This window comes from Ovis aries, chromosome 12 (assembly GCF_016772045.2).
Source record: "Ovis aries strain OAR_USU_Benz2616 breed Rambouillet chromosome 12, ARS-UI_Ramb_v3.0, whole genome shotgun sequence".
Classification (NCBI taxonomy): Eukaryota; Metazoa; Chordata; class Mammalia; order Artiodactyla; family Bovidae; genus Ovis; species Ovis aries.
The window spans coordinates 12351222-12378480 of record NC_056065.1 but is presented as its reverse complement, the minus strand read 5'-3'; the positions used below and the strand labels follow the sequence as shown (position 1 = coordinate 12378480).

General features: G+C 35.8%; 1 protein-coding gene across 2 annotated transcripts in view; it reads left to right on the top strand.

The window, feature by feature from the left end:
- Positions 1–8951: 8951 nt before the first annotated feature.
- RGS18 (regulator of G protein signaling 18) overlaps positions 8952–27259 on the top strand; it is a 30127-nt gene continuing 11819 nt past the window's right edge. The window contains exons 1-3 of one of the 2 annotated variants that reach the window (XM_004013590.6): positions 8952–9226; positions 9707–9808; positions 10823–10884. In XM_004013590.6, coding sequence (XP_004013639.1) covers positions 9108–9226; positions 9707–9808; positions 10823–10884 — 283 coding nt within the window. In that variant the 5' untranslated portion in view covers positions 8952–9107. The remainder of the gene's footprint in view (positions 9227–9706; positions 9809–10822; positions 10885–27259) is intronic. The other variant, XM_042257076.2, reaches the window with a different exon arrangement.

Sequence of the window (27259 nt, the reverse complement as noted above, 5' to 3'; positions counted from 1 at the left end):
GGTGTGGTGGTAAGTGGAGGAGGGGACATTCTATGATCTAATTAAGTCTCAATCATTTGATGTGCCTGTGTCTTGGAGGTTGGACCTTCACAAGTGTTTTTCCAGTGTTCTTTGCATTCAGGCCCCTACACCTTTCCCTGGCTGCATCATTACCAAATATACTTCCTTAAAGCCTTGCTCTTAGACATCTATGTTTTTCCACCCCTCAAGTGAGCTAGGAAGGCTGAAGTGAGTTTTGTTCCTTCATCTGGATAAAGTTTAAGAATAGATTTGGCAAAATCTTTTCTACCAGAAAATAGGTCTTTGATATGGAGAAGGCATTGATTATGATGGATAATGGTTACTGACAAGAGGGGAATTTTCTCGGACTTTACCATAAAAATGTACTGGGGTTACTGGAAGGAAAGCCTATAAAATGTAGTGTCACCCTAAGTCTGCAGTTCCCAGGAACTTTTTGCCCTCACACTAGCCTCCACTCAACTTCTGGGAATTCACCAAAATTAACACTTGTGTTATTAGCTTTGACAAATGCACCAGGATTATGTAAGATGTTAATAGTGGCAGGAAATAAGGGAAGAATATATGGCAACTCCCTTATTATTTTTGTAACATTTCTATGAATCTATAATCCTTCCAAATTAAACAGCTTACTAAAAAGTAAACTTCTGACCAAATTTTAAAACTTCAATATATTATTTGAGTCTTAGCAAAACTAGCAATTAAGCATTAGAAAAGAAGACTTTACAGGACAGCAGGTGGGGAAGGACATCATTGAACTGCACGATAATAAAGCAGAGAATTGTCCTGGGACTAGAGCCTGGAAGAGAGGCAGACTAATGGTAGCTTTTATTCACTTGAAGGTTAAAGCTTTTATGGGAGAGGAAAAGGAACCTTGTAGTAGTCAAGTCACAACCAAAGAGAGGGATGCTATACATAGGATGTGAGCAGAGCATTTTCCCAGCCCAAAGCTTTTACCCACTTACAGATGAGCCTGAGGAAGGTCTGAGAGTTATAAAAACCATATCCCAGTTTCAACTCTGCCAGTTATATGCTGACAGTGAACAAGTCATTCTTGATTCTCTTAATTATGGGTTGCATTCATCCACAGCTTTGATTATATTAATTTATAAAGGCAAGTTCTTTAATCCTTTTGAATTTATTGAATTAAGCTTTATATTTAACAATGACATAAAAATTAAAATACATTGCAATATGAAAGGGAAATAAAAATAACTCCAGTCAGCATATAAAACTCTAAATTCTCATTTTGGCAAGTCCTTGGATATAGTAGGTAATTTATCATACACTTATAATGTGTGTAGCTTTGACCATAGATATTGATAGTTATACCTTTAATTCCTGAAGTATTCATCATACTTGCAAGTATCATTCAGAAGCAGAGGACCTTGTTGTTTGCACTGCACCATGAATGCGCAGTCATCAAAGTCTAGATGATGGGAGAAACTGCATCCTAGTTTTTCAATAGTTAAATTTTAAGGGAAGAAGAGGATTGATGAGGGACATAGTAAAGAGACTTAAAACTCATATTAAGCTTAAAAAGGGAAAAGATAAATATCAAACAAAGTATGCTGGGTTATAAAACTAAAAAATGAAGTGATCAGTATGAAATTCAGGGTAATAGTTACTCATGGGGAGACAGAGAACTTGTAATCATGGTCAGTCACATGGATGCGGCTTCCAGGTAGCTGGCAAAAATATGATTTTTTCACCTGAGTAGTGGTTCCAAGAGTGTTAACATTTTAATAATCCTTTACAATATACATTTGTTTTGTGTCATTTTCTCCCTTTTTTATTACAGTATGTAGTAAAATCTCAATGTGTTCCTGGCAGAAAGCTGTGTGCTACATTTACAACAATGAATAAGAAAGTTTTCCTATAATCAAAGGCTAGAATCAAGTAGAAAGAAAAAAAAGGTGACAAAATTAGCAATGGAATCTTGCAATTCTTATCATGAGATTATGTATTAGGCACAGAGAAGTCCAATGGATGGGGTGTTCAATTTTGCCCAGTTAAGTTGTAAGTGGTTTTGAAGGAGAGCAAATCCAACATTTCAGCTTAATATTACAGGTTAGCCACAGTTTTCAAAAGGAATAGAGGATGGAACCATTTAGAAAGAAGGGGCCAATTATTTTGTTAAAAGATATTTTTTAACAGGTAAAATCATGACTCATACAAATGTAAAGTAAATATTAGTATGTATCTAACATTTCATTTAACTCACTAATTAGTGAAGGAATAAGGAAGATGTTACTGATGGCTCAAAAAAGAATTCAAGACACACACATATTGGTTATTAGGAATGCTAAAATGATTTACACATAGATACAAAATTAGTCAATATCCATAGGGCAGTAGTGGAATGCATCTCCACTGGGCTAACCTGCATTTATGTGAAACAGAAGCATGGGTGTTACTATCAGTGGTCAACAATTAATGGAACTGTCAAATATCTCAAAGATAATGAGAAGGGAAGATAACTCCAAAGGGGTAACTGGACAAGTTACTCAGTAATTCTTTTCCCCTTTTCAAAGTCTTTGAATATTTTTACTGACAGCAGAAAGACTAGGTTTTGGAAAATATCAGGATTCATTGTAAGAATGGCTAGAATGCTGTACAGTTGAGGGTTAAAAGGACAGAATGTTGAAGGTGAGAAGAAAAGACTGAAAAGGTGGTCAGGGTTCATATGAAGCTGAGTGAAGCCTTTTATTTTATATGGAAGTGGGTGGCAAAGAACCTACCTGCTAATGCAGGAGATGCAAGAGACAGGGTCTGATGCCTGGGTGGGGAAGACCCCCTGGAGCAGGAAATGGCAACCCATTCCAATATTCTTGCCTGGAAAATTCCATGGACAGAGGAGCCTGGTGAGCTATAGTCCATGGGGTTGCAAAGAGTTGGACTCAACTTAGTGACTAAACAACAAATACGTAAAGCTCTATTATGGGAATTCTTCAGGTTAAAATGGAATAAGTAGAGACAATCCTGGATGGACTCAGGGGTCATTCCCTCTTCTTCTAGCTCAGAAATAATTTAGCAGAGCAGTTGTGAGTTAGCTCAGTGGAAGAGAAGTGAACTCTGGTATTTCCACAACTAAGACTCTCCCATTGACACACAGATGCCATCTGTCCTCCTTTCCTAAATATATTTTTAGTGATTGAAAAGAGACTTCACTCTTAGAGCCCTTCTGTGAAATATCTAGTTTTTGTGTATGTGTGTGCTTAGCCACTTCAGTTGTGTCCAACTCTTTGCGACCCCATGGACTATAGCCCACCAGGCTCCTCTGTCTTTGAGATTTCCTAGGCAAAAATATTGGAGTGGGTTGCCATTTCCTTCTCCAGGGGATCTTCTAGACTGAGGAATCAAACCTGTGTCTCCTGTGGCTCCTGCACTGCAGGCAGAAACCCATGGCAGGCATCCTCTTACGTGGAATAACACAAATGTTGAAAATCCTGTATGCTTTGCTGCTTTTCTGTCTGTGTTTCTCCAATAAACCCAATGTAATATTTTCACTGTGGATATGTTAGGAATGTTTGTAATTTTTCCCTTTTGCACTAGAGGCAGTCAAGGAATTTGTTTCCAGCTTAATTTTGTTTTATGATTATAAGCAGCAGTAATAATATTTTGATTTTTCAAATGAGGATAAAAAGAATTTTGGAAGAACTAGTGTAAGCCAGTAGTCACACTGTGTTGCTGGGTTGAAAAATAACCCAGCTGCTCTGATTGAAAGCAGTTCAGGGATAATTATGGAAAGGTAGACTTGATTAGTTTGGGGGAATGTAAGTTCTTTCAGAGTTCCCTTACCTCATGCTAAGTGATACAGTTTACTCTCAAAATTGCTAGTAAAGTACCAATAGTATTTGATTTTGAGTACCTGATTGGTAGTAAAACATGGGTGTCTCCTTGATAACATCAAACAGACTTTCAGGTAGAACTATTTGGGCAATTAGTCCCTTATTTGAGAAGACATATTCAGCTGTTTATTTTTCATTTGGTGTACGGTTGAGTGAAAGAGACAGTCCTGCCCCAACCTCCACCCTCTTATTTCACGCCATTTCTTATCCTTAGAGTTTAGCTGTCATGCCTGCAAGTGGGCAGCTGAGTCCAGAGACTGGGTCAAACTCAGATTTGATCTCTACTGTAAGGAGAATATGTCACAGCTATTGGAAGCACATGATGTCTGCTTGTCTCTTTCTGAGATCCTAGCAACCATTGTAATTTAACACTTTATCTAATCATTTGTTGATGTTTTTAAAAAAACGAGATTTTAATGGTATTATTTCACTTTTACTTGTTTGTTAGAATTTTTTAATAAAGAAATACTTCCTCTCACTGACTGATCACCCCTGGTAGAGTTAATAAGAAATGTAGGATAACTGCTTAATTTCTCCCTTTATTAACCAGTTTTCGATTTAATGGGTTAATTTTTATAATCCTCTGAAAGTAGAAAATTCTTTTACCCATAGATATAAATAAGTTTGATCTATTTCATCCATTCTAGTTATTAATATTATTGAAATTGAAAGGTCTCACTTTGATTAGTAGAAGACTAGCAAAGTTGGCCCTTGAATAATTTTGATTGACTCCACTAGCCTTTGACAGCTAACTTTCTAACTGATAATAACAAGATTTGCCAGGCTCAGCTTGTACATTTCCTGTCTCAGACCTCAGCAATGTCTCCACTAAACATAGATTGCTTTTAGTGAGAAGTGACATTTTAAGACCACAATCTGAGTCTCTTTACTAAAGCATTAGTCATTGTATCTTGGTCTTTGCAGTGTAATGAGGTAGGAAATATTTATAGGTAGGAAAAATATATATCCCAACTGCATTCAATGTAAAAGACTAGAAAGAATAACCAACTGAGTAACAACTTCCTAAACTTATACTGATAAAATGAGACTTTAAGACTAATGAGATTTTAATTAAACTCTTCCTTATTGCATCTGTGTGTCCCTTATTCTGCACTAAAAATTCCTCGTCTCAAGTACACAAAGAATGGTAAATAAAAACATCAACTAATTATTCATTTTTAAAAGCAGTCTCAGAATGATAATACCAATATTACCATATCATAATTATCAAAATTAGATAAGCAAAAGCTAAACTTTCTTAGCTTTAGTTTCTAACAATACAAGAAAACTAATTTCATGTGAAAATAAGCAAAGAAATGTATGAAGTTCCTTGTGAAGTTATACTAAGAAAAGATGAGAACAAGGAACATAATCACATAAATGCACATATTCACAAAATATAAGTCTGAGCCTCATTTCAGTGGGTTTTAATTTCTCATTATGCCAAGGAAAAGAAGACAAAGATTCTAATCAACTTTCTATATTGAAGTTATAAAACAATAATATTAGGCTGGAAAATAAATGAGAGTATAACAGTTAGTAAAGGGTCATTGAAACTAATATTTATAAAGAAACTGTTTATTGAGAGACTCAAGAAAACTGACTGAAAAACTGTAAGTAATTCTATGAGCAATAATAGCAATAATGGAGTTCAGTAATGTAATAAATATATGGGCTTCTCTGGTGACTCAGTGGTAAAGAATCTGCCTGCCAATGCAGAAAACATGGGTTTGAACCCTGGGTCGGGAAGATCCCTTGGAGAAGGAAATGGCAACCTACTCCAGTATTCTCTCCTGGGAAATCTATGGGGTCCCAAAGAATCAGACACAACTTAGCAACTAAACAACAAGAAGCAGACATATGTTTATCACAAAGATGGCCTTAATCATGATAGATTAACTGATATAACATATGTCTTACCATAAATAACTTGAAAACTGGAAAAATACATAATACAACTGTTTTCAGACACTAATAGGCAACATAGATATGTGATTTTAACAGAAAACAGATGAAGTGGACCATACAATTTCAACAGCCTTCTGTAAAGACTTCAGTGCAGGGAAGAAATGTAAGTCTTATTTAGAGACGAAGTTTACAGGGGTATTCTTTAAATAGAGCAAAAAGTACTATTCCGAGTTGAGGAAATAGTGATCTACATTCAGTGAACAAAAGAGAGGTTTAATTTGCAAGACAAAGTACTAGAAAGATCTCAAATAGTTTGTAGGTTTGTACCTTTGAGCCTGGCTGAACACCAAGCAGCTTATATGCAGGATAAAACACTATGGGTATTGACAAAGGATACCAATCATAAGAAATAAGTTAATTTTCAGAGCTCACACAGGGCTAAGGGACATTCGAGTACTTAACATCCACAATAGAAAAGCTTTAATGAACACCCTGAGAATTCATTTGAAATTTAAGAATCCTTGTATCTTAGTAATTAAGGCTATTCTAGGCTCACCATAACAAAGTTTAAATAAAAGTCTTTAAGGACAAACTTAATACTGAGGTAACTGCCAGACCAACACCAACTCTAAAATCATTAAATAAAGACTAACAAAGTCCTGATACTTATTATAAAATTCAAAATGTTCAGCATCAATAAATAATTATTCAACATCTGAAAGAGTAGGAAAATGTGCTTTTAGGAGAAAAATCAGTATAAAATCAGACCCAGAACCACAGAGACAAATTTTCAGAAAAGGACTTCAATACAGGTATATTTTAAATATGTTCAAGTACTTAGAAGAAAAAGAACATAATGAAGAGAAAAATGCAAACTGTAAAAATATCAAACTTCTTGAACTGAGATTTTACACACTACTGAATAAATCTAACAACAGATTAGAGCACTGAGAAAGAAAAGGTTGGTGAAATTTTCTATTAAGACCTAGAAATGAAAAAATATTGGAGGAACAGAAAGAAATGAAGCTGAAAAAACTGAAGAGTTCCTAAGTGACCAGGTGGACAATGTCAAGGGGTCAAGCACAGCTGCAACTGGGGTTTCTGAAAGTGGAAGAGAGAGAGAAAAAAAGGAGAATCGATGCCTAAAAGTTTCCAGTTTTGATGAAAAGTATAAACCCATACATCCAAGAAGCTAAATACATCCCAAATAGAATGGATGAACACCTTTCACATCTTATTCAAATTTTTAAAACTCAGAAATTAAAAAACCAAAAAAAAAAAAAAAAATCTGGAAAGTAGTCAGAGAAAGAAAAAAAGAGAAAAGAGAGTAAAAGGGAAAAAAGAGTAACAAATGTGATACAAATTACCACTGACTTCTCATCGGGGATAATGGAACCAGGGGACAAAAATGTAACATCTTAAAAGTGCTGAAATTTAACACAATTAAAAAAAAAATCAACAGTCAACCTAGGAACCTACCTTTTGAAAATACTCTTCAAGCTAAAGGATAACTGCACCCCAGAGAAGGATCATCAGCTCAGGTCATCATGTAGCATCCACCCTTCTTCTGCTTCCGCCTCTCTGTATACACCCAGAGGAAGTCCATACATCTCCCAGTTCTCTTCGGATCTTTGGACAGGCCTTTGATGTAATTAACTTGGGTCTGTTTTTTACAATCTCTGTCTCCATAGTTCTATCAGCCTATATAGAGCACATCTGACACACAACTTCAGCAAATCTTATGAAAATAGTAAATTCCTGTCTCTCACTCCTCTGGATATAATAATTCAAATTCAGTCTTAGGGACTAGAAGATATCCTGGCTCCTCTGCCCTTGACCTCATTCACGTAGAGAACAGAAGACTTCATGATGACAATGTACCTGCATTATCAACATCTATTTCCAGCTAGACTTGACATATAAAATTCCCTCATGTATAATATTTTTAACACTCAATTTTCAATCAACATGAACTTAAAATATGTTCAAAGTAAAAGTTATAGAATCAGGAGTGTATATATAAATATACACTAAAACTCTTTAATTTCAATTCTGCAAATGTGTTTAGTTCCTAGTTGGTATCCCTAAGAGGGAGCCCAGTGAGTCCCTAAGAATAATCCCTAATAACAACTATTTTCTTAAAATCAGTTACTCAAAAGATTGGAAATAAATTTTCTTTTAGATTTGCTAACTTTTTTTAATATATATAGAATTTTAGAGGAATTAAAGCATTCACAGCTGGAGATGGAAGATTTGGAAGGACTAAAGCACAAGCTACTGGACATCAAAGGCTCTGATAATTCCAGATCTCCTCTTCTACTAACCTCTGGGACTTTATAAGAATAAATCACTTACTATACTTGCATCCAGGGTTTTGGGGTTTTTTGTTTTTTTTTCTTTTTAGTGTGAGTTATGGTCTACATTAGCATTTCTGAGGTATTTGGGATTCATGAAACAAAAGAAAATGGAGGCTGAGCAAACATACAGTTGCCATTTCTCTTTTAGTAAGAACATAAACAATCATACACACTGCCATGTCTAGGTAAAATATTTCATTAAAGACATAAAGAAATTAAAAACATTTCATTAAAAAGACATTCAAAATAAGTGCTTCACATTAAAAATAAATGTAGTTCAAGAAAAAATTGCATATTATCTTTTTTTCCATTTTCATCATGGACTGGTAAAAATTTTATGAATGTCTAAAATCATTCCATGGACCTGTGTTTAAAAATCATTGAATTAAATGCTTCTTAACTTCCCTCTTCTACTATGAAACTCTATGATTTATATTCTTATTTTGACACATTATGTTAAGCAAATGTGATTAATATTACATGACATGTCACTAAATGTAATTTACCTAATTCAATGTAATTAAATTAGGAAAAATACTTTTTTAAGAACAAAGGAAATATCTCCTAATGATTAGTGTAGGACTTTGCCCCGATACATTTTAACGCATACTACACACGTTAAAGTCCTTTTCAAAAAGTTCCTGTGGGAAATGACAGTGTCATTTGAGTCTATTAAAGCATCATCTGGTTGCACAAACTAGAAAGAGAAGTGGCACTGTGGTTAGACTAGTCTTTATCTTGGAGACCAAGAAGCCTTTGCAAATTTGTAGTATCATTTCCCTAAACAACTCTGGACTGAATTGTACTTCAGTTCCTCAGTTCTATATTTTTGCAGAGACAGAAGCATAAGCTCCTGTTTTTTTTAAAAGTTTGCTGACAGAATCGAGATAACTTTTTACTACACTATGTATGAGGCAGTAGCATTAACAAGTGAAAGATGTAATAAATTAGACATCTCTTCATTTTAGAGAAGATGGAAACATCATTGGTTTTCTTTTCTCAATTAAGTATGTGCGAACCAAAAGAAAAAACTATTTTCAAGTTAATACACGGTTCAGGAAAAGAAGAAACAAGCAAAGAAGCCAAAATCAGGTAAAATCATAATTTAAAAAATCAGCGTTTTACCTTTAAAAACATGATTGACATTGAATATTTGTTAGCAGTTGTTTTTAAAATATCTGATTGAAAATATATTGATTGTACTATTACAACTGAAAAAAAGTATTTATTAGGAGTAAACAATTGTTAAATCTAAAGTGTTCTTTTTTTTTAAGTCCAACAATTTTAACCACACAGAAGAACCAGTAATAATACTTACTGAAATATAATCTCAAATATTTTATAGTCATGGTGGGGGGAGAAATAAGTATATTTCACATGTGCTATCTTAATTCCTCACAAACATAGTATTTAAATAAGACGCTCAAGAAGACCACTGTGAGTGTGTCAGGAGTGGAGGTGGGTGAGAAAGGGTGTTCATGTGATTATCAGTCACAAATCCATTTGACAGTCAGAAAGAGAGATTTTAATTGTCATCCAAATTGTCCTGAAGCTAATGCCTTTTCATTACAGAGCTAAGGAAAAAAGAAATAGGCTAAGTCTTCTGGTGCAGAAACCTGTGTTTTACGATGATACTCCCTCCAGTAGATCTGGGCAATTGGCCAAAGAAACAAGGTGAATAACTTGTAATTATTTGTGGGGACATTTTGCTGATTCTATCATTAAAGATTTAAGAAAGAGGAAATTAGGGATTCCAATTTTATTGGAAATTATACAGTAATATAAGAAAGGTTAGAGATCTCATTTCAAAAAAAACTAGAAATATTCCATAAAATTAAACTATTTTAATAGCTTGAATTAAATAATCTCGTAAAAATTTATAAGATGTTCTTTTAAAATTATATGCCTGTCAATTTTAAATGATATATTTTACTCCTTATAAACTGATGAAATACTCATTAAGAGTGTGCACAATGTCATTGAAAAGTGCTATTCATCTCTTTCTTCAGCAGTTCGGAAAAAACGCCCTGGGTATAATATAAAGCAAAACACAAAAAGGGATGTCATGTCATTTTTAGCCATTTCTTCAGTTTAAAAAGAAAATGGAATAAGCTTATATACTAGGATAATACAAATTCTTCCAAACAGAAAATATGACCAATAAAAGATACACGACAAATATATTCAATTCTCTCAATTATCATTTCTAAAACATTTATTACATTAAAAACATTTCATATTTCTTACACCTTTAAAGCTTAATTAGTCAAACTTCCTGTATCTATTTTTTTTTAAAAATTGCTGCATATTGTGGTAAAAGTTTCAAGGAAATTGCAGTTAAAAAAAAAAGTTTGACTAAAAGATACTGTCAGTTTAGGTTCTTCTATTTGATGAATTAAGAAAGATAACTGACCTGGTTTCCTTTTCTTTGTTTTTAACTGAAGACATGATTCATTTTTCTGTTTAGAAATAAAATAATTCAAGAGAGGATAATGTTATTTTAACACATCATCTGATAGGCAAAATCCAAAAGAAGTTTGACTAATACTTTTGATCTTTCATATAATAATCAAAGGAGAAATCCTGTGAAATATGACCAAAAAGAGCGGTATGATAACATATATTGCAGCAGATACATAAATAGACTTCCTGCATGCTCCAGTATAAAACATTTTGTTTCTCAAACAGAATCTCCCCAGAAGAAGCAATAAAATGGGGTGAATCATTTGACAAACTGCTTTCCCATAAAGGTTAGTGCTATTTTCCCAAATATTTTATTATTTAATGGAAAAGTATATGAAATTTGTATGTAACGGTACAAAAACAGGCTGTCATAAAAATTTAGCCTGATTGAAATTATACAGCAATCTGAGTTTCTGATTCATAAAAATTACTAAATAATAGACTGGTTAACAAATAAACAGTATTTTTTTGTTTAAAAATAAAGAGTATTTTTCAAATATTTTTATGCTATTAAAAACTACTTTTTGTGGATAAAATATTTCTTGGTGCTGGATGGATAGTTTCATCCAGTTTCACCCACTGGATGAATAAAAATTTTCAGTGTTTATAATTTGTGAATGAGAAACTTGGTTTTATTAAATCCCATATTATCTATGTTATTTTTATTGTTAAGTGATCAAAAATATATAGAGTAGTTCTCTTGATGGACATTTTAGAAAACTTCGTGAGAAGAGATGTTGTTTAATTTTATAAATATTCACTGGTTGAATCAATCATCAGAATTTTGCAGAGGAGCTGAGGTTTAAGGTGGAGCTTTGTAGATGAAATGGAAAGTAAGGATAAATCCTGAGTTTGTTCAAGCAAGGGTTAAGAACAGGCTGCCAGAATTGCAAGTCTTTAAGAGTCTACTTTCATAAGGCAGCAGGTGAGTAAGCAATTTTTTTCTTACCTCTATTCAGATTTCTTTCAGGTAGGAAAATTAACAGGTTAAGCTAAGTAGGCAATGAGGTTAAAAAAACACAGGGTTCATTGTTTGCCCACACAAAATCATGCAGAGTCTGCCTAAAAAGCAACACTTTATCACTGCCAAATAGCCACAGGTTTCATCTAGTCCACAACTTTTATTTGTATATCCAAGTCCTATTCCTTATCTCATTCTGCGAATGAGCTCTGGCTGACTACTGTTTACAGCACGTTCAGTGGTTTCCACATCCACCGTGTCTACTGGAAGCAGGCGCTCCTATTGCTGGGTCAGCTGAGCTCAGGACTCGTAATTCAGCCCCAAGTACTGTGCACTGTTCGCTGAAACCAGCTTGTCTAGCCTGTCTTCATGTCCTGCAGTATTCTCATCCCTAACTGTTCACCCTCTATAAGGTTTTGGCAACTAGTTCACGTTCTCCTAGAATCCTATTTCTGCAGACAATCCCCAAAGACTCTCCCACTTCCAATGAAAATAGATTCTGCCTCTGGATTGTTATATTGACTCAGAGAAAGAAAAAGTATAGATAGAGAAATCAAGGCTTAAGTTTAGGCAAGAATGTCATCAGTGAAGATGGAGAGCCGTGGTAAGAAAGGAAGTTTATGCTGAAAAAAGTTAATGTGTTACTCCACCCTCATTTCACTGTAATGCTTTATCACTCCCTATTTGGAGACAAATAATGTGAACAGCTTTCTTCAACTACCCATTTTTTTTCATTCCTAATATCCAGTCACATCTTGACTTTTGTTAAAATTCTTGCCAAATGTTATGTTGAACTTGTCTCCCATTCTCATCTCCATGGCGACTGAGTTCAGGTATTTATCTAATTAACAGCCTGTGTGAAACTTTCCTCTGTAATTCATGCCTCCCAAAACTTATTTCTCTTTTTAATCTCCTATTATTTCCAACACTTGGGCACAACTCAGCCCTTGAGCCTCTTCATTAGTCAGGGAAGGAAAAAAAAAGAAATGGAATTCACTTTTTTTTTCTTTTTTTCTAATTTAAATGTTTATTGTAAGGAAACATGACTTTTCATATGTGGATCTCCAAACCCAGCACATCACCTGGTAAATATTAAGTGCTTGAGTTATAGAATGAGATCTGTTGCTAGGAAAAATGTTAGTCTTGGGCTCCTTTAGAGATCTGAGTTCTGATTCTCTTCTGTAGGGCTTCCCTTGTGACTCAGCTGGTAAAGAATCTGCCTGCAATGTGGGACACCTGGGTTTGATCCTTGGTTGGGAAGATCCCCTGGAGAAGGGAAAGGCTACCCACTCCAGTATTCTGGCCTGGAGAATTACGTGGAGTGTATAGTCCATGGGATCACGAATAGTCAGACATGACAGAGTGACTTTCACTTCACTTACTTCTCTTCTGTAACACAATGGTTGTATACCCTTAGTTAAGCTTCCTAATCACTTTCACATTCAGCTTCCTCAACTCTAAATGGAGATAGCAATGTCTTTAGTGCCAATATGAATAAATTTCTCTCAGGATTAAATGATGTAAGAAGCCAATAGCTGTTTGGCACTATTCGAATGTAAATGGTTTCTGTTACTATAAAAAATAATTATCATCTTTTTCTGTAATAACCTTTTTCCATTTTGCAATCTACTCCAAGCTGTCTTAGCATCACTTACAGGGTTAAATTTCAGTGGGAGGAACTATTATTGCTCATGATCAAAGAGATAACTAAATTATATTGGACTTCCAAAAAATTATGTTAATGGTATTCTTTTTATCAATCCCCCAAATCCAGTTTTTCTAAATTGCAAATCTTTTTGTAATATTAAGCTATAAAGCTTAAAATAGTCACCTAAAAATTCTCATGGTTGCAATGGTTAAATTCAGCTCATTTCTATTGACTTAACTGTAGGCCAGAAAGGAAAAAAAAAACAAGGAAAGTTCCTATACTCATGCACACACATACACACACATCAGAACTTTACCAGATTTTATAGGATTTCCCTTTAGTTAAACGTGTAATTTTCTCAAATTCTGTATGTCATATCTATACAAAGGAAATGGAAATGTATTAAATTAGTCAAATAGAGAGTGAAGTGATGTCAAAACAAAATACATGAGAAATTTGAATATTTGACAAAAACGCCTGATCCTAAAACCAAAATAGAATAAGTATTGGCATTTTAAGGAATGGAGCCATAGAGTAGAAGGTTCTTATGTTAGATTTTAGGGGATTAATAAAAAATTCACTAGCTGGACAAACAGAGAAAGAGATCATCCAAGCAGAAAGCCAACAGAAGCACGGGGCATTAAACACTGCATTTTATTTAGTGAACTGGAGAGAACATAATTTTTTATTGAGAAAAATAATTTGAAAAAGGGTGGCTGAGGATGACAGATAATAGACAAGACTAAACAGAAAGAACATTGTTTTTGCTATGCTCCACAGAAACTAAAGAATCCGTAGAGTATTTTGATAATTCCACTATTATATTCAAATTTCATTCCTAAAATGTAACTAAACTCTCTTAAAATTGATAAAAGGCACAAAACATAAAATCCAAGGAAATATAATCAAAGTAGGGACTTTAGTTAGTAACGATGAATCAGTATTTTTTTATTAATTGTAATTAATGGACCTTACCAATATAAGATGTTAATAATAGGAGGGAACTGCAGGTATGGTGTGAGGCAGTTCTGTCTGAGCCTCCTAACTTTTCTGTAAATGTTACCCTGAAAGCAAATGATCATCTTTAAAAAATGGACTCAAACATGTTATATAGTAAATTTAACACAACACAGTCCATAAATAATTTTACTTCTGTTCCTCATGTGTTTCTATGCAGATATTAGGATAATTTTCCCCTGCCTTCCCTGTTGATTGACAGATTTGTCTGAAATGGCAAAATAAATCATAAAAATCTGTAATTTAAGCCTATTCATACATATCAATGATGCCGTTTAAGAAAAACAAACAATCAATCAAAAACCAGGATCAGATTATCTGTCGTTCATAATCATCAGTTTCAAATTTAGTCATCAGTCTTCTTTCTTATTGACTTTATGAAAATAAATGTTACCAAAATGAACTTAGCAAATCAATAAATTCCAACAAAATTATATACATATATATTTACACTCACACATGTAAGTGTATTTGTATCCATATGTCTATATGGCTCTGCTTAACACAATTTTGAAAGTAAAACATTGCTGCTGAATAACATCATGTGTAAAACAATTGGCCAAATGACAATTTTTTAAAACAATTGTTTCAAAAACAATTTTTAAAAACAGCCTATAGAACTCACAATGTTTCATGTAGGCTTTAGAAAATCATTAAATGGAAATTATGTAGATGTGTGCAAGATTTCAACAGGCAGAGCTTATTTTTGAGTAGAGAAAAAGGCAGGAAAAAGGCCAGAGAAATAAACAATTTGAATGTAACCTAGGAGAGCAAGCAGGTCTCTTTCATAGAGGCAGAGTAGTGAACAGACACGTTAAAAAGTCAAGTTGTGAACAAATTTCAGAAGAGTTTGCTCGTTAGAAGGCTTACTCTGATGGACAGAAAGGTAGAATTCTATACATATGTTAAGGACTACATACAAGGCTGTTACAAATGTCAAAGTTAACCTCAAGTTAAGGGCTATTTTGGAATGAAAATGGATGAACTTGATGACTGACTGAATGTGTATAGATGTTATAAAGTGAGATGGTGAAGAAAAAGATGAACAAAAAAAAGGATGAGCCAAAGACCCCTAGATTCTGTTCTGTATTAATAGGAACATAACAGTGCTTTTTATCTATCAGAAATGGGCGGGGGGAAGATTTGGAGAAGGTAACAGGTTAGAGTTTGAACTTTAATTGCTAATAAACTTTTTCAGAAGTTTTGCAGGATTTTATAGACATACATCTAGAATATGGAAGAATGATTGATGATAGAAAGATTTTCTAACCACCTCATAAACTTGATACCTAATGTTTGAAATAGAAGTTTATTTCTTGTGAAGGGAATCTCTATCAATTTAAAAAGAAAAACCCTGCCTGTTTATTTCCTTTTTTCAAGCCATTACAAATAATACCAATTTTTTTAGCCTTTTTATTCACAAGTATTGGCTTGGACTTTATTGGCTTGGACATTTTGCACCCTAAATTGTGATTATACTAAGCTTCATTTTGAGAATAATTCATAGCAAGATAAGATAAAAGTAGAATATGTAAATCATTTCACCCCCTTGATTTAAAAATATAAGCTGATTATACTGTGGAAAATACATATCACTGACTTTGAGTAAAGGCTACAGGGAAATGCTCACTTCTCCTTTGGGAAAGGAAATGAGCGCTTCTTACACATTTCACCTTGTGGTTTTTCAAGTTGCCCTTCCCAATTTTCAGTTACCGGTATTCTGCAAGACAAGAGATTCCAGGGTTCTGCAAAGTTAAATTTCTGAATCAAGCTGACCTATAACAAACAAGCAGTTACTTGATTTCTCCAAAAACAAAAGGTAAAGTCCAGTCTAAATTATAAATGGACCACACAAATACATCAATATTGCAAAAGTAACCACAACATTCTGTGGCAGGTCAAAAGCCAAATATCAAAGGAGAAGCAAGGTAACCTAGTACTTAGCATATTACACTGTACTTGGGTTTTCAGCTTCAGTTTTGACTTTTTGTTTCATTTGGTTTCTTGGCATGAGAAAAATACTCCAACAGATGCCAGAGTTTCAATTTAGAAGCACGCAATTACAAGCATTTTGTTTGTATGACACACTGAGCCAGCTTCTTCCAGGGTAAATTCTAATCCCAGGTTCTATCAAGCACTTTTGGCGAGGCATCACCACTGCTTCTTTCTGAAGAAGTCTTTAATGAGTTATTGTTTCTGTGTGAGAAATGGTTCCATTGTGACCTGACTTCGTGCAGCTGCTCAAAGTGCCTAGAGAAACAGGAAATAACCAGTATGCTAGGATAATCCTGCACAACATGGTGTATAATTATTTAAAAAGTCACTTACTTAAAGTAAGTTAAATAAATTAACTTTCTTCTCATTCATCATTAATTTGTTTCTCTATTTAGTATTTATTCTTCCCTATTATGTTTGTATTATGCCAAGAAAATCCATTCACTCTTGATTAACTCGCCACAAGCACTTGTAGCACACAGCGCTTTTCCTAATGTTAATGCTGTGACTTCATTTCCAATGTCTGTATCAAGCTTAAGACTAAGCATAGTAACAAAGGGCTCTGGATGATATTTCAAAGCACAGCGGCTGTGCAGAGCTAACACTCATTCGTGCTCTGTGGATTCCTGAAGGACGATATTTAAGTAGCACTTATGTTATTTCTGGCAAGCTTCTAAAAACAATCTTAAGCAATTTGGTTCCCCAGGTGGTACAGTGTTAAAGAATCTTCCTGTTAATGCAGGAGACATGGGTTAGATCCCTGGGTGGGGAAGATCCCCTGGAGAAGGAAATGGCAACACACTCTAATATTCTTGCTGGGAAAATCCCTTGGGCAGAGGAGCCTGGTGGTCTACAATCCATGGGTTTCAGAGTCAGACACGGCTGGGGGTGCACACACATACACAAACGCCAGAGTTAGTCACCCCTGAAATTTTCCTTCCTTAGCTATACATGTCTGTCTTGCCTGTTAATCTCCATATTCCCAACAAGTCAAGACTTTGTTGTTTTATGCACTTGAGTGATAAATGTTCTATAATTGTAATCCAAATAAACCTAGGTTCAAACCCTTGTACCATCTTTCTCTACCTGTAAGATTCAGGGAAACTTAACTCTCTGAACTTTAGCTTCTTCATCTGTATAAATGGGTAGAACAGGACTTACTCTTAACTCAAAATGGATTAAAGAGCTAAATGTAAGACCAGAAACTATAAAATTCTTAGAGGAAAACATAGGCAGAACACTCAATGGCATAAATCAAAGCAAGATCCTCTATGACCCATCTCCTAGAATAATGTAAATAAAAACAAAAGTAAACAAATGGGACCTGATTAAACTTAAACCTTTTGCATAGTAAAGGAAACTATAAGCAAGGTGAGAAGACAGCCCTCAGAATGGGAGAAAATAATAGCACTGAAACAACTGACAAAGGATTAATTTCTAAAATATACAAACAGCACATACAACTCAATACCAGAAAAACAAACAACCTAATCAAAAAGTGGGAAAAAGACCTAAACAGACATTTCTCCAGTGAAGACATACAGATGGCTAACAAACACATGAAAAGATGCTCAGCACCACTCTTTATTAGAGAAATGTAAATCAAAACTATAATGAGATATCACCTCACACAGGTCAGAATGGCCATCATCAAAAAGTCTACAAACAATAAATGCTGGAGAGGGTGTGGAGAAAATGCACACTCTTGCACTGTTGGTGGGAATGTAAATTGATACAGCCACTGTGGAAGACAGTATCGAGATGCCTTTAAAAACTAGGAATAAAACCACCATATGACCCAGTAATCCCACTCCTAGGCATGTACCCTGAAGAAAACAAAATTGAAAAAGACACATGTATCTCATTTTCATTGCAGAACTATTTACAATAGCTAGAACATGGAAGCAACCTAGATGCCCATTGACAGATGAATGGATAAAGAAGCTGTGGTACATGTACACAATGGAGTATTAATCAGTCATAAAAAAGAATGCCTTTGAGTCAGTTCCAATAGGTGGATGAACCTACAACCTATTATACAAAATGAAGTAAGTCAGAAAGAGAAAGATAAATATCATACTCTAGTACATATATACAGAATCTAGAAAATGGTACTGAAAAATTTATTTACTGGGCAGCAATGAAGAAACGGACATAGAGAATAGACTTATGGACAATGGGGAGAGGGGAGGAGAGGATGAGACGTGTGGAAAGAGTAATCTGGAAACTTACATTACCATATGTAAAATAGATGGCCAACGGGAACTTGCTGTTTGGCTCAGAAAACTCAAACAGGGGCTCTGTATCAACCTAGAGGAGTGGGATGGGGAGAGAGGTGGGAGGGAGGTTCAAAAGGAAGGGGATATACGTATACCTAGATAATCACGATGGTGTGATCACTCAACCTAGAGCCAGACATCCTGGAATGTGAAATCAAGTGGGACTTAGAAAGCATCACTACGAACAAAGCTAGTGGAGGTGATGGAATTCCAGTTGAGCTCTTTCAAATCCTGAAAGATGATGCTGTGAAAGTGCTGCACTCAATATGCCAGCAAATTTGGAAAACTCAGCAGTGGCCACAGGACTGGAAAAGGTCACTTTTCATTCCAATCCCAAAGAAAGGCAATGCCAAAGAATGCTCAAACTACTACACAATTGCACTCATCTCACACGCTAGGAAAGTAATGTTCACAATTTTCCAAGCCAGGCTTCAGCAATACATGAACTATGAACTTCCAGATGTTCAAACTGCTTTTAGAAAAGGCAGAGGAACCAGAGATTAAATTGCCAACATCCGCTGGATCATGCAAAAAGCAAGAGAGTTCCAGAAAAACATCTATTTCTGCTTTATTGACTATGCCAAAGCCTTTGACTGTGTGGATCACAATCAACTGTGGAAAATTCTGAAACACATGGGAATACCAGACCACCTGACCTGCCTCTTGAGAAACCTGTATGCAGGTCAGGAAGCAACAGTTAGAACTGGACATGGAACAACAGACTGGTTCCAAATAGGAAAAGGAGTATGTCAAGGCTGTATATTGTCACCCTGCTTATTTAACTTAGATGCAGAGTACATCATGAGAAAGGCTGGGCTAGAAGAAGCAAAAGCTGGAATCAAGATTGCTGGGAGAAATATCAATAACCTCAGATATGCGGATGACACCACCCTTATGGCAGAAAGCAAAGAACTAAAGAGCCTCTTGATGAAAGTGAAAGAGGAGAGTGAAAAAGTTGGCTTAAAGCTCAACATCCAGAAAACGAAGATCATGGCATCTGGTCCCATCACTTCATGGGAAATAGATGGGGAAACAGTGGAAACGGTGTCAGACTTTATTTTTGAGGGCTCCAAAATCACGGCAGATGGTGATTGCAGCCATGAAATTAAAAGACGCTTACTCCTTGGAAGGAAAGTTATGACCAACCTAGATAGCATATTCAAAAGCAGAGACATTACTTTGCCAACAAAGGTCCATCTAGTCAAGGCTATGGTTTTTCCAGTAGTCATGTATGGATGTGAGAGTAGGACTATGAAGAAGGCAGAGCGCTGAAGAATTGATGCTTTTGAGCTGTGGTGTTGGAGAAGACTCTTGAGAGTCCCTTGGTCTGCAAGGAGATCCAACCGGTCCATTCTGAAGGAGATCAGCCCTGGGTGTTCTTTGGAAGGAATGATGCTAAAGCTGAAACTCCAGTACTTTGGCCACCTCATGTGAAGAGTTGTCTCATTAGAAAAGACTCATGCTGGGAGGGATTGGGGACAGGAGGAGAAGGGGACGACCAAGGATGAGTTGGCTGGATGGCATCACTGGCTCAATGGATGTGAGTCTGAGTGAACTCTGGGAGTTGGTGATGGACAGGGAGCCCTGGCGTACTGCGATTCATGGGGTCGGAAAGAGTCGGACACGACTGAGCGACTGAACTGAACTGATGGCTGATTCATGTTGAGATTTGACAGAAAACAGCAAAATTCTGTAAAGCAATTATCCTTCAACAAAAAGATAAATAAATTTTTAAAAATTAAATGGAACTTCCCTAATCAAAGGCACATAGCAATGCACCAATAATTTATAAAAGACTCAAAACTTGCAGCTGCTGTAATTAATATTATTGCCTTTTCAGTTTATATTACAGTTTTCAGGTTCATACTAGGTGTTTCACAAATAATTAAGAGATAGATAAGGAAGTTATTTTTAATGAGTAACACTTTCAGTTGTCTGGCAAATGGATGATCCCCTTTAGGTGTCAATATAAAAAACAGTTTATTATACTTGAGATTTATTAATAAGAAAAGTAGCCATTTCCTCCTAAAATTGTCACAGTTACTTATCAACTGGCTTTAAGAATAATCCAGTATTTAAAAACTGATTAGTCCATGCTTCCATGTGACATATGGATAGAATAAAATGCAAAAAAGCCTTTCCCTTCACTGAGGTCAAAGTAACTTTATCCATAAAACCAATAAAACATATTCTTAGTTACCTCTCTCCAATCTAGATCTGACCTGGAACAGACCATTCTGTTGTAAGGCATTTTATTTGCTAGCTTTGCTTTAATTTCCATTTAAATAGTAACAGAGGAGTGGTTAAGAACAAAAGGTCAAGAGGCAGTATCTGCACCAGAACACAGAGCAATACCACCTAGTGACAGGCTTTGCAAAATCTGAGTGCACTTTTCCACGTAACCACTTTTGCTTTCTTAGAGTTATCTGAACATGTTCTCACAATAATTTTGCTGTCTTTCCTGATACCTAGTCAAGGGATTCTCCTTGGAAATCTATTTTATAGCTGTTACCAAGCAAATAAGAAATTTCAGAAATCTATTAGAAATGCAAAGAATGTAGATAATTATGAGAGATAAATTAATAGAGTACACATATATTTAGTATTCAATCCAGTAAAAAGTGGATGTTAATTGGAGGACAAAAGGGCAAGCATTTTAGAAATTTGAAAGAGGAAGGAAGTATGGGTGGTAAGCAATGGTTTTTGGTTACATTAAAAATTCATCAAGGGGAATTCTCAATATATTTTTTAAGTTCTGGCTAGAAGCTGGGGCATGACTAAGGAACTGTCTAAAGTCTGGGTCAAGCCAATTGGTCTACAGGTGGTTGTGTATGCTGTGGTTTTTGCTTTCACACACCTAACATTGCCACCATTCTGTTGCAGTTTTTATTTAAGGGTTGAAAGGCCTGTTGTGCCTTAGTCTCTCTAGGATCATTAGAGAAGAAGGGGGAAAAGGGACAGAAAGTAAAACCAGAGATTGTGAAACAAAACTATCTTTCTAGTCATGTAAATAGAACAGAAAGATGTTTTCAAGCTGTTGCCAACCAGCACCCAAAGGATGCTTATTCAGCCTGCTTTCTGAAGTCATCAGCCTGGGCTCCAGCTTTACCCGAAGTCTTGAAAGGTTGCTGCTATAATGGTAGTTTTCAAAAATTAAAGGAATGTAATCATCCACAATAATAATGACTCTAACTGCTTTTTCAGGCATTCAGGTACTGAGCTCGAGAGAGAGAAAGGAACTGAGGAAAGGAAAATCAAACTAGAACACACTAAGGAATCACAGTCCCTATGAGTGCTAATGGGTCACCAGGCCAGGATAGAACCCACATGTCTGACCCCCTGTGTTCACTTTGACGGCTATCTTGGCTTAAAAATAATAAAAACAGAGGTAAATCATTAACTTTACTCTGAAATATACACATTTTTAGGTATCTGGGGAAAATCTGTCAGAATGCTTTAAGGAATCATTATCCACTTATATGTCCCTGCTACATTCTGACCAAATCACACTACTCAGCAAGAGAAATAAATCTTGAAAATCAAACACTAACTGTGCCAGAGAAGTAAGAAAAAGAGTAGTTCAATATCACCGACATTGATTGTTCTTCCTTCTTTTCAGCGACTAGAATTTGTTGACTTATCCAGGAAGCGCTTAGCACTAAGGCCTCCTAAGACAGTTGTGCTTGACTAGGAATTATCTTACTAGCATCTAATCACTGTGGACAAGCTCTGGGTTGTATGTCAGTCCTGGGATGCCTTCACAAATTCTTATGGAGACTGACCTTTGCCTGTCTTCCTAGCTTTTTCAGTAAAGTTTAGCCACTAACATCTGGCGCCCAGGATCAATTTACTGAGGGAAAGAAACAGCAGATTCCCCCCTTATCCCAGTGCAAACACCAATGGAAGGAGCTGTGGAGCAGAAGAGGCCCACATGGCTCCTCCATTACGGTAGTGCTTGGAGAGATCCCATACCTAAGAAGAAATGTCTGTAGGTTGTGTCACTTCTGGCTACTGATTTCTCACATTAAGTTTCTGGACCTCTAACATAATCAAACAGTTTCTTTCAACATTAAAAAAAAGTGCTTCATGCCAAAGAGGACCAGTTCCAGATATAGGAGAAATACGTGGTGATATATAACACATGATCTGAAGACTGCATTGGCTTCCTGTGGCTGCTGTAACAAATTATGACAACCTTAGGGACTTAAAACAGCACAAATGTATTATCTTGTAGTTTTGTAGGTCAGGAGTGTAGCATGAACCTCACCTGAAAAAAATCAAGGTGTCAGCACACTTTTGTTATTTGCCGAAGGTCTAGCTAAGAATCCCTTTCCTACTCACCTGGGTTCCCGACAGAACTGTTCTTTGAAATTTTGGACCAATGCCTCCTTAATCCTGCTCTAAATTAAGGTCATTTTCACCTTCTGGGAGCCATCACATTCTTCGGCTTGGGAACATCTGCTCCCACTTTCAAGGGCAGCAGCAGTGCTCCTTACATTGTTCCTCCCTGATCCATTTCTCTGCCCTCCTCTTCCACTTTTAAGGACTGAATGATTTGATTGGGTCTGCCTGCATAATTCATGATAATTCCCCCCTCTCAAGGTCCTTAATCTTAATCAATTAGCAAAGCATTTTCTCCACAGTAAGGTAACAGATTCACAGGTTCTGAGAATTAGGGCATGGACTTCTTTGGAAGACCGTCGCTCTACCTCTGACAGAAAATGTAGCCTTCTTGAGAAAGTTACATTTCTACAATACATTTGTTTGAAAAGTGAGATCTGGGACAATTGTATTTATATGACTATCAGTTTCCTCAGCTATGTAAATGACCGTAGGATATATTCCAGACATCTGTTGTAAATACTAAATGTAGTCATGCATATAAACAGCACTCAGCCCTCAAAACCTCTAAACATGTTATAAATGCAAACCCTTTTAGCTATCGCCATAATTCTACCATATCCATTTTTTCTTACTTCACTCTGTATGGAATTTATTATATTACAAATAACCACGGACTACGAAGAATACTTCTAGAGACCAGTGAATAGAAGAAATGAATATAAGTTGAGAATGAACTGAGTAGACAAAGAAAGCAATCATTTACTTCAAAATTGTTTTAGCCTTAATGCTAGAATATATGCTTCTCCCTCTTTAAATTGCTGACTTTGATTATAATATTTTGTTCAGAATCTTTACGACTATGATCATTGGTCTATAATTTTCTTTTCCTTTCTTAATTTTTATTTCTGGGGTGGTATTCATGTTATAATTTTAAGTTTTGGTATTAAAAGTTATTCTCTCCTCTGAAAATAAGAAGGCAATTATTCATCCCTCCACTGTTTTCTGGAAGATTAAAATACTTATTTTCTTACATTTGTGATGAAATTCACAAAATCTGGGCCCAAAGACTGATTTTGAGGGGGAGGGGAGATCTTTATCATAAAGATCTATTTATTAATTAGAGTTGCAGATTTTCCACTTCAATGTCAATTTGGATAGGTATTTTTAAAAATAATATTCCCATTTTAAATTACCTTTATTGACATAAAATCATTCATAATATTTACTGTTTTTGTAATATCTCTAAGATTCTGTGATAATACCACTCATTTGCTTCCTACTATTAAACAGCCTCACTTGGGGTTCTGTTTTGAAAGAACTAACTTTCAGCATTGAAAATTTTTCTCTGTGCTTTGTTTTCTTTTATATAGACTTTTGCTATGATTTTATAAATTTTTCCTTCTACTTATGGAGGTCTTAATCTGCTCTTGGTTTTCAAGTTTCTTAAAGTAGAAACTTGGACCATGTTTTATTAGTAAAGTACAGCATTTCATGCAGTAAATTTTCTTATAAATACAGTTTAAACTGTATTCCACAAATTTTGATGTGCTGTATTTTTATAATAATTCAATAGTTTCTAATCTCTCTTGTGATTTCTTCTTTGACCTATAAATTATTTACATGTAACATTTTATTTCCAAATATTTGGGGACTTTTATAGCTATGTTACTAGTTGATTTTGACTAAAACCCTTAAGAGCAACAGACATACTTTCCAAGATATCAGTTTTTTGAAGTTTATTTAACTTCATTTTAAATCCTAGCTTGTTTTCCATCTTGGATAATCTTCCTCATATGTTTGAAAAGATGTGTTTGGTAGATGTTGTATAGTTGTCAATTAAGTCAATTTAGGTGATAATGGTCAGTTCAGTTCAGTCGCTCAGTCATGTCCTACTCTTTGCGACCCCATGAATCACAGCACGCCAGGCCTCCCTATCCATCACCAACTCCCAGAGTTCACTCAGACTCACGCCCATCGATTCCGTGATGCCATCCAGCCATCTCATCCTCTGTTGTTCCCGTCTCCTCCTGCCCCCAATCCCTCCCAGCATCAAAGTCTTTTCCAATGAGCCAACTCTTCACATGAGGTGGCCAAAGTATTGGAGTTTCTGCTTTAGCGTCATTCTTTCCAAAGAAATCCCAGAGCTGATCTCCTTCAGACTGGACTGGTTGGATCTCCTTACAGTCCAAGGAACTCTCAAGAGTCTTCTCCAACACCACAGCTCAAAAGCATCAATTCTTCAACGCTCAGCTGTCTTCACAGTCCAACTCTCATATCCATATGTGACCACTGAAAAAACCATAGCCTTGACTAGACAGACCTTTGTTGGCAAAGTAATGTCTCTGCTTTTGAATATGCTATCTAGGTTGGTCATAACTTTCCTTCCAAGGAGTAAGCGTCTTTTAATTTCATGGCTGCAATCACCATATGCAGTGATTTTGGAGCCCCCCAAAACAAAATCTGACACTGTTTCCCCATCTATTTCCCATGAAGTGATGGGACCAGATGCCATGATCTTCGTTTTCTGGATGTTGAGCTTTAAGCCAACTTTTTCACTCTCCTCTTTCACTTTTATCAAGAGGCTCTTTAGTTCTTTGCTTTCTGCCATAAGGGTGGTGTCATCCGCATATCTGAGGTTATTGATATTTCTCCCAGCAATCTTGATTCCAGCTTGTGCTTCTTCTAGCCCAGCCTTTCTCAAGATGTACTCTACATCTAAGTTAAATAAGCAGGGTGACAATATACAGCCTTGACGTACTCCTTTTCCTATTTGGAACCAGTCTGTTGTTCCATGTCCAGTTCTAACTGTTGCTTCCTGACCTGCATACAGATTTCTCAAGAGGCAGGTCAGGTGGTCTGGTATTCCCATGTGTTTCAGAATTTTCCACAGTTGATTGTGATCCTCACAACTAAAGGCTTTGGCATAGTCAATAAAGCAGAAACAGATGTTTTTCTGGAACTCTCTTGCTTTTTGCATGATCCAGCGGATGTTGGCAATTTGATCTCTGGTTCCTCTGCCTTTTCTAAAACCAGCTTGAACATCAGGAAGTTCACAGTTCACATATTGCTGAAGCCTGGCTTGGAAAATTTTGAGCATTACTTTACTAGCGTGTGAGATGAGTGCGATCATGCAGTAAATTGAGCATTCTTTGGCATTGCCTTTCTTCGGGATTGGAATGAAAACTGACCTTTTCCAGTCCTGTGGCCACTGCTGAGTTTTCCAAATTTGCTGGCATATTGAGTGCAGCACTTTCACAGCATCATCTTTCAGGATTTGAAAGAGCTCAACTGGAATTCCACCACCTCCCCTAGCTTTGTTCATAGTGCTTTCTAAGGCCTACTTGACTTCACATTCCAGGATGTCTGGCTCTAGGTGAGTGATCACACCATCGTGATTATCCTGGTCATGAAGATCTTTTTTGTACAGTTCTTCTGTGTATTCTTGCCACCTCTTCTTAATATCTTCTGCTTCTGTTAGGTCCATACCATTTCTGTCCTTTATTGAGCCTATCTTTGCATGAAATGTTCCCTTGGTATCTCTAATTTTCTTGCAGAGATCTCTAGTCTTTCCCATTCTGTTTTATATATTCTCATTGACATTCTACTTGTTCTACAAATTTATGAGTGGATAGAATTAAAATCTATATCTCTAATTGTGAAATTTTCCTTCTAGCCTTAGATTAAATAATTTCTACCTACTTATCCTCTGGGTCTATTGATCTTTTCAGGCAGTTTAATCTGTTATCACACCCATCCAATGAATTTTTTCCTTCAAATATTTTCCATTTTAGTTCTATAATTTCCTTTTATTTTCTATATAAGTTTAATTTCTCTGCTGCATTTTTGCATCTATCCACTGATTGTGTCTTTTTTAAACTTTACATTCTTCAACATACTAATAATAGCTTTTATAACATCCTAAGTCCAATTTCCAACATTTTAAATACGTTGTGGTCAATTTCTCTTGACTACTTTTGTTATTGATAATAGGTCACATTAGATATTCCTTGCATTCCTAATAAATATTTATTGCATATGAGCAAGAAGGAAGGTATAGGAGTCTAGATTATTCTGTCTTAGATTATGCTGTTACATTATTTTTTCTGATTAAATCACTGGTGGATCCCCTTGATTATTTCTGATCAGATTGATCTTTAGAACCAATCTCTTTCCAATGTATATTAGTTTGAAGACAAAGACTTTACCTTTAGGCAAAGTATTTAGACAAAAACATGACCTTTGTGGGTGTCTCCATTATGGCTGGGTCAGAACTCTAGCCTCCCATACCTACAGAAATTCTGATCTCCATTCACCTCTCAGCCTCACAGCAGCTACACTCTTCTGGGCTGCACAGAGTTTACCCTGCCCATGTACAGTGTGACCCTCAGCCAAGAATCGGCAGAGAACCTGCATGTCGA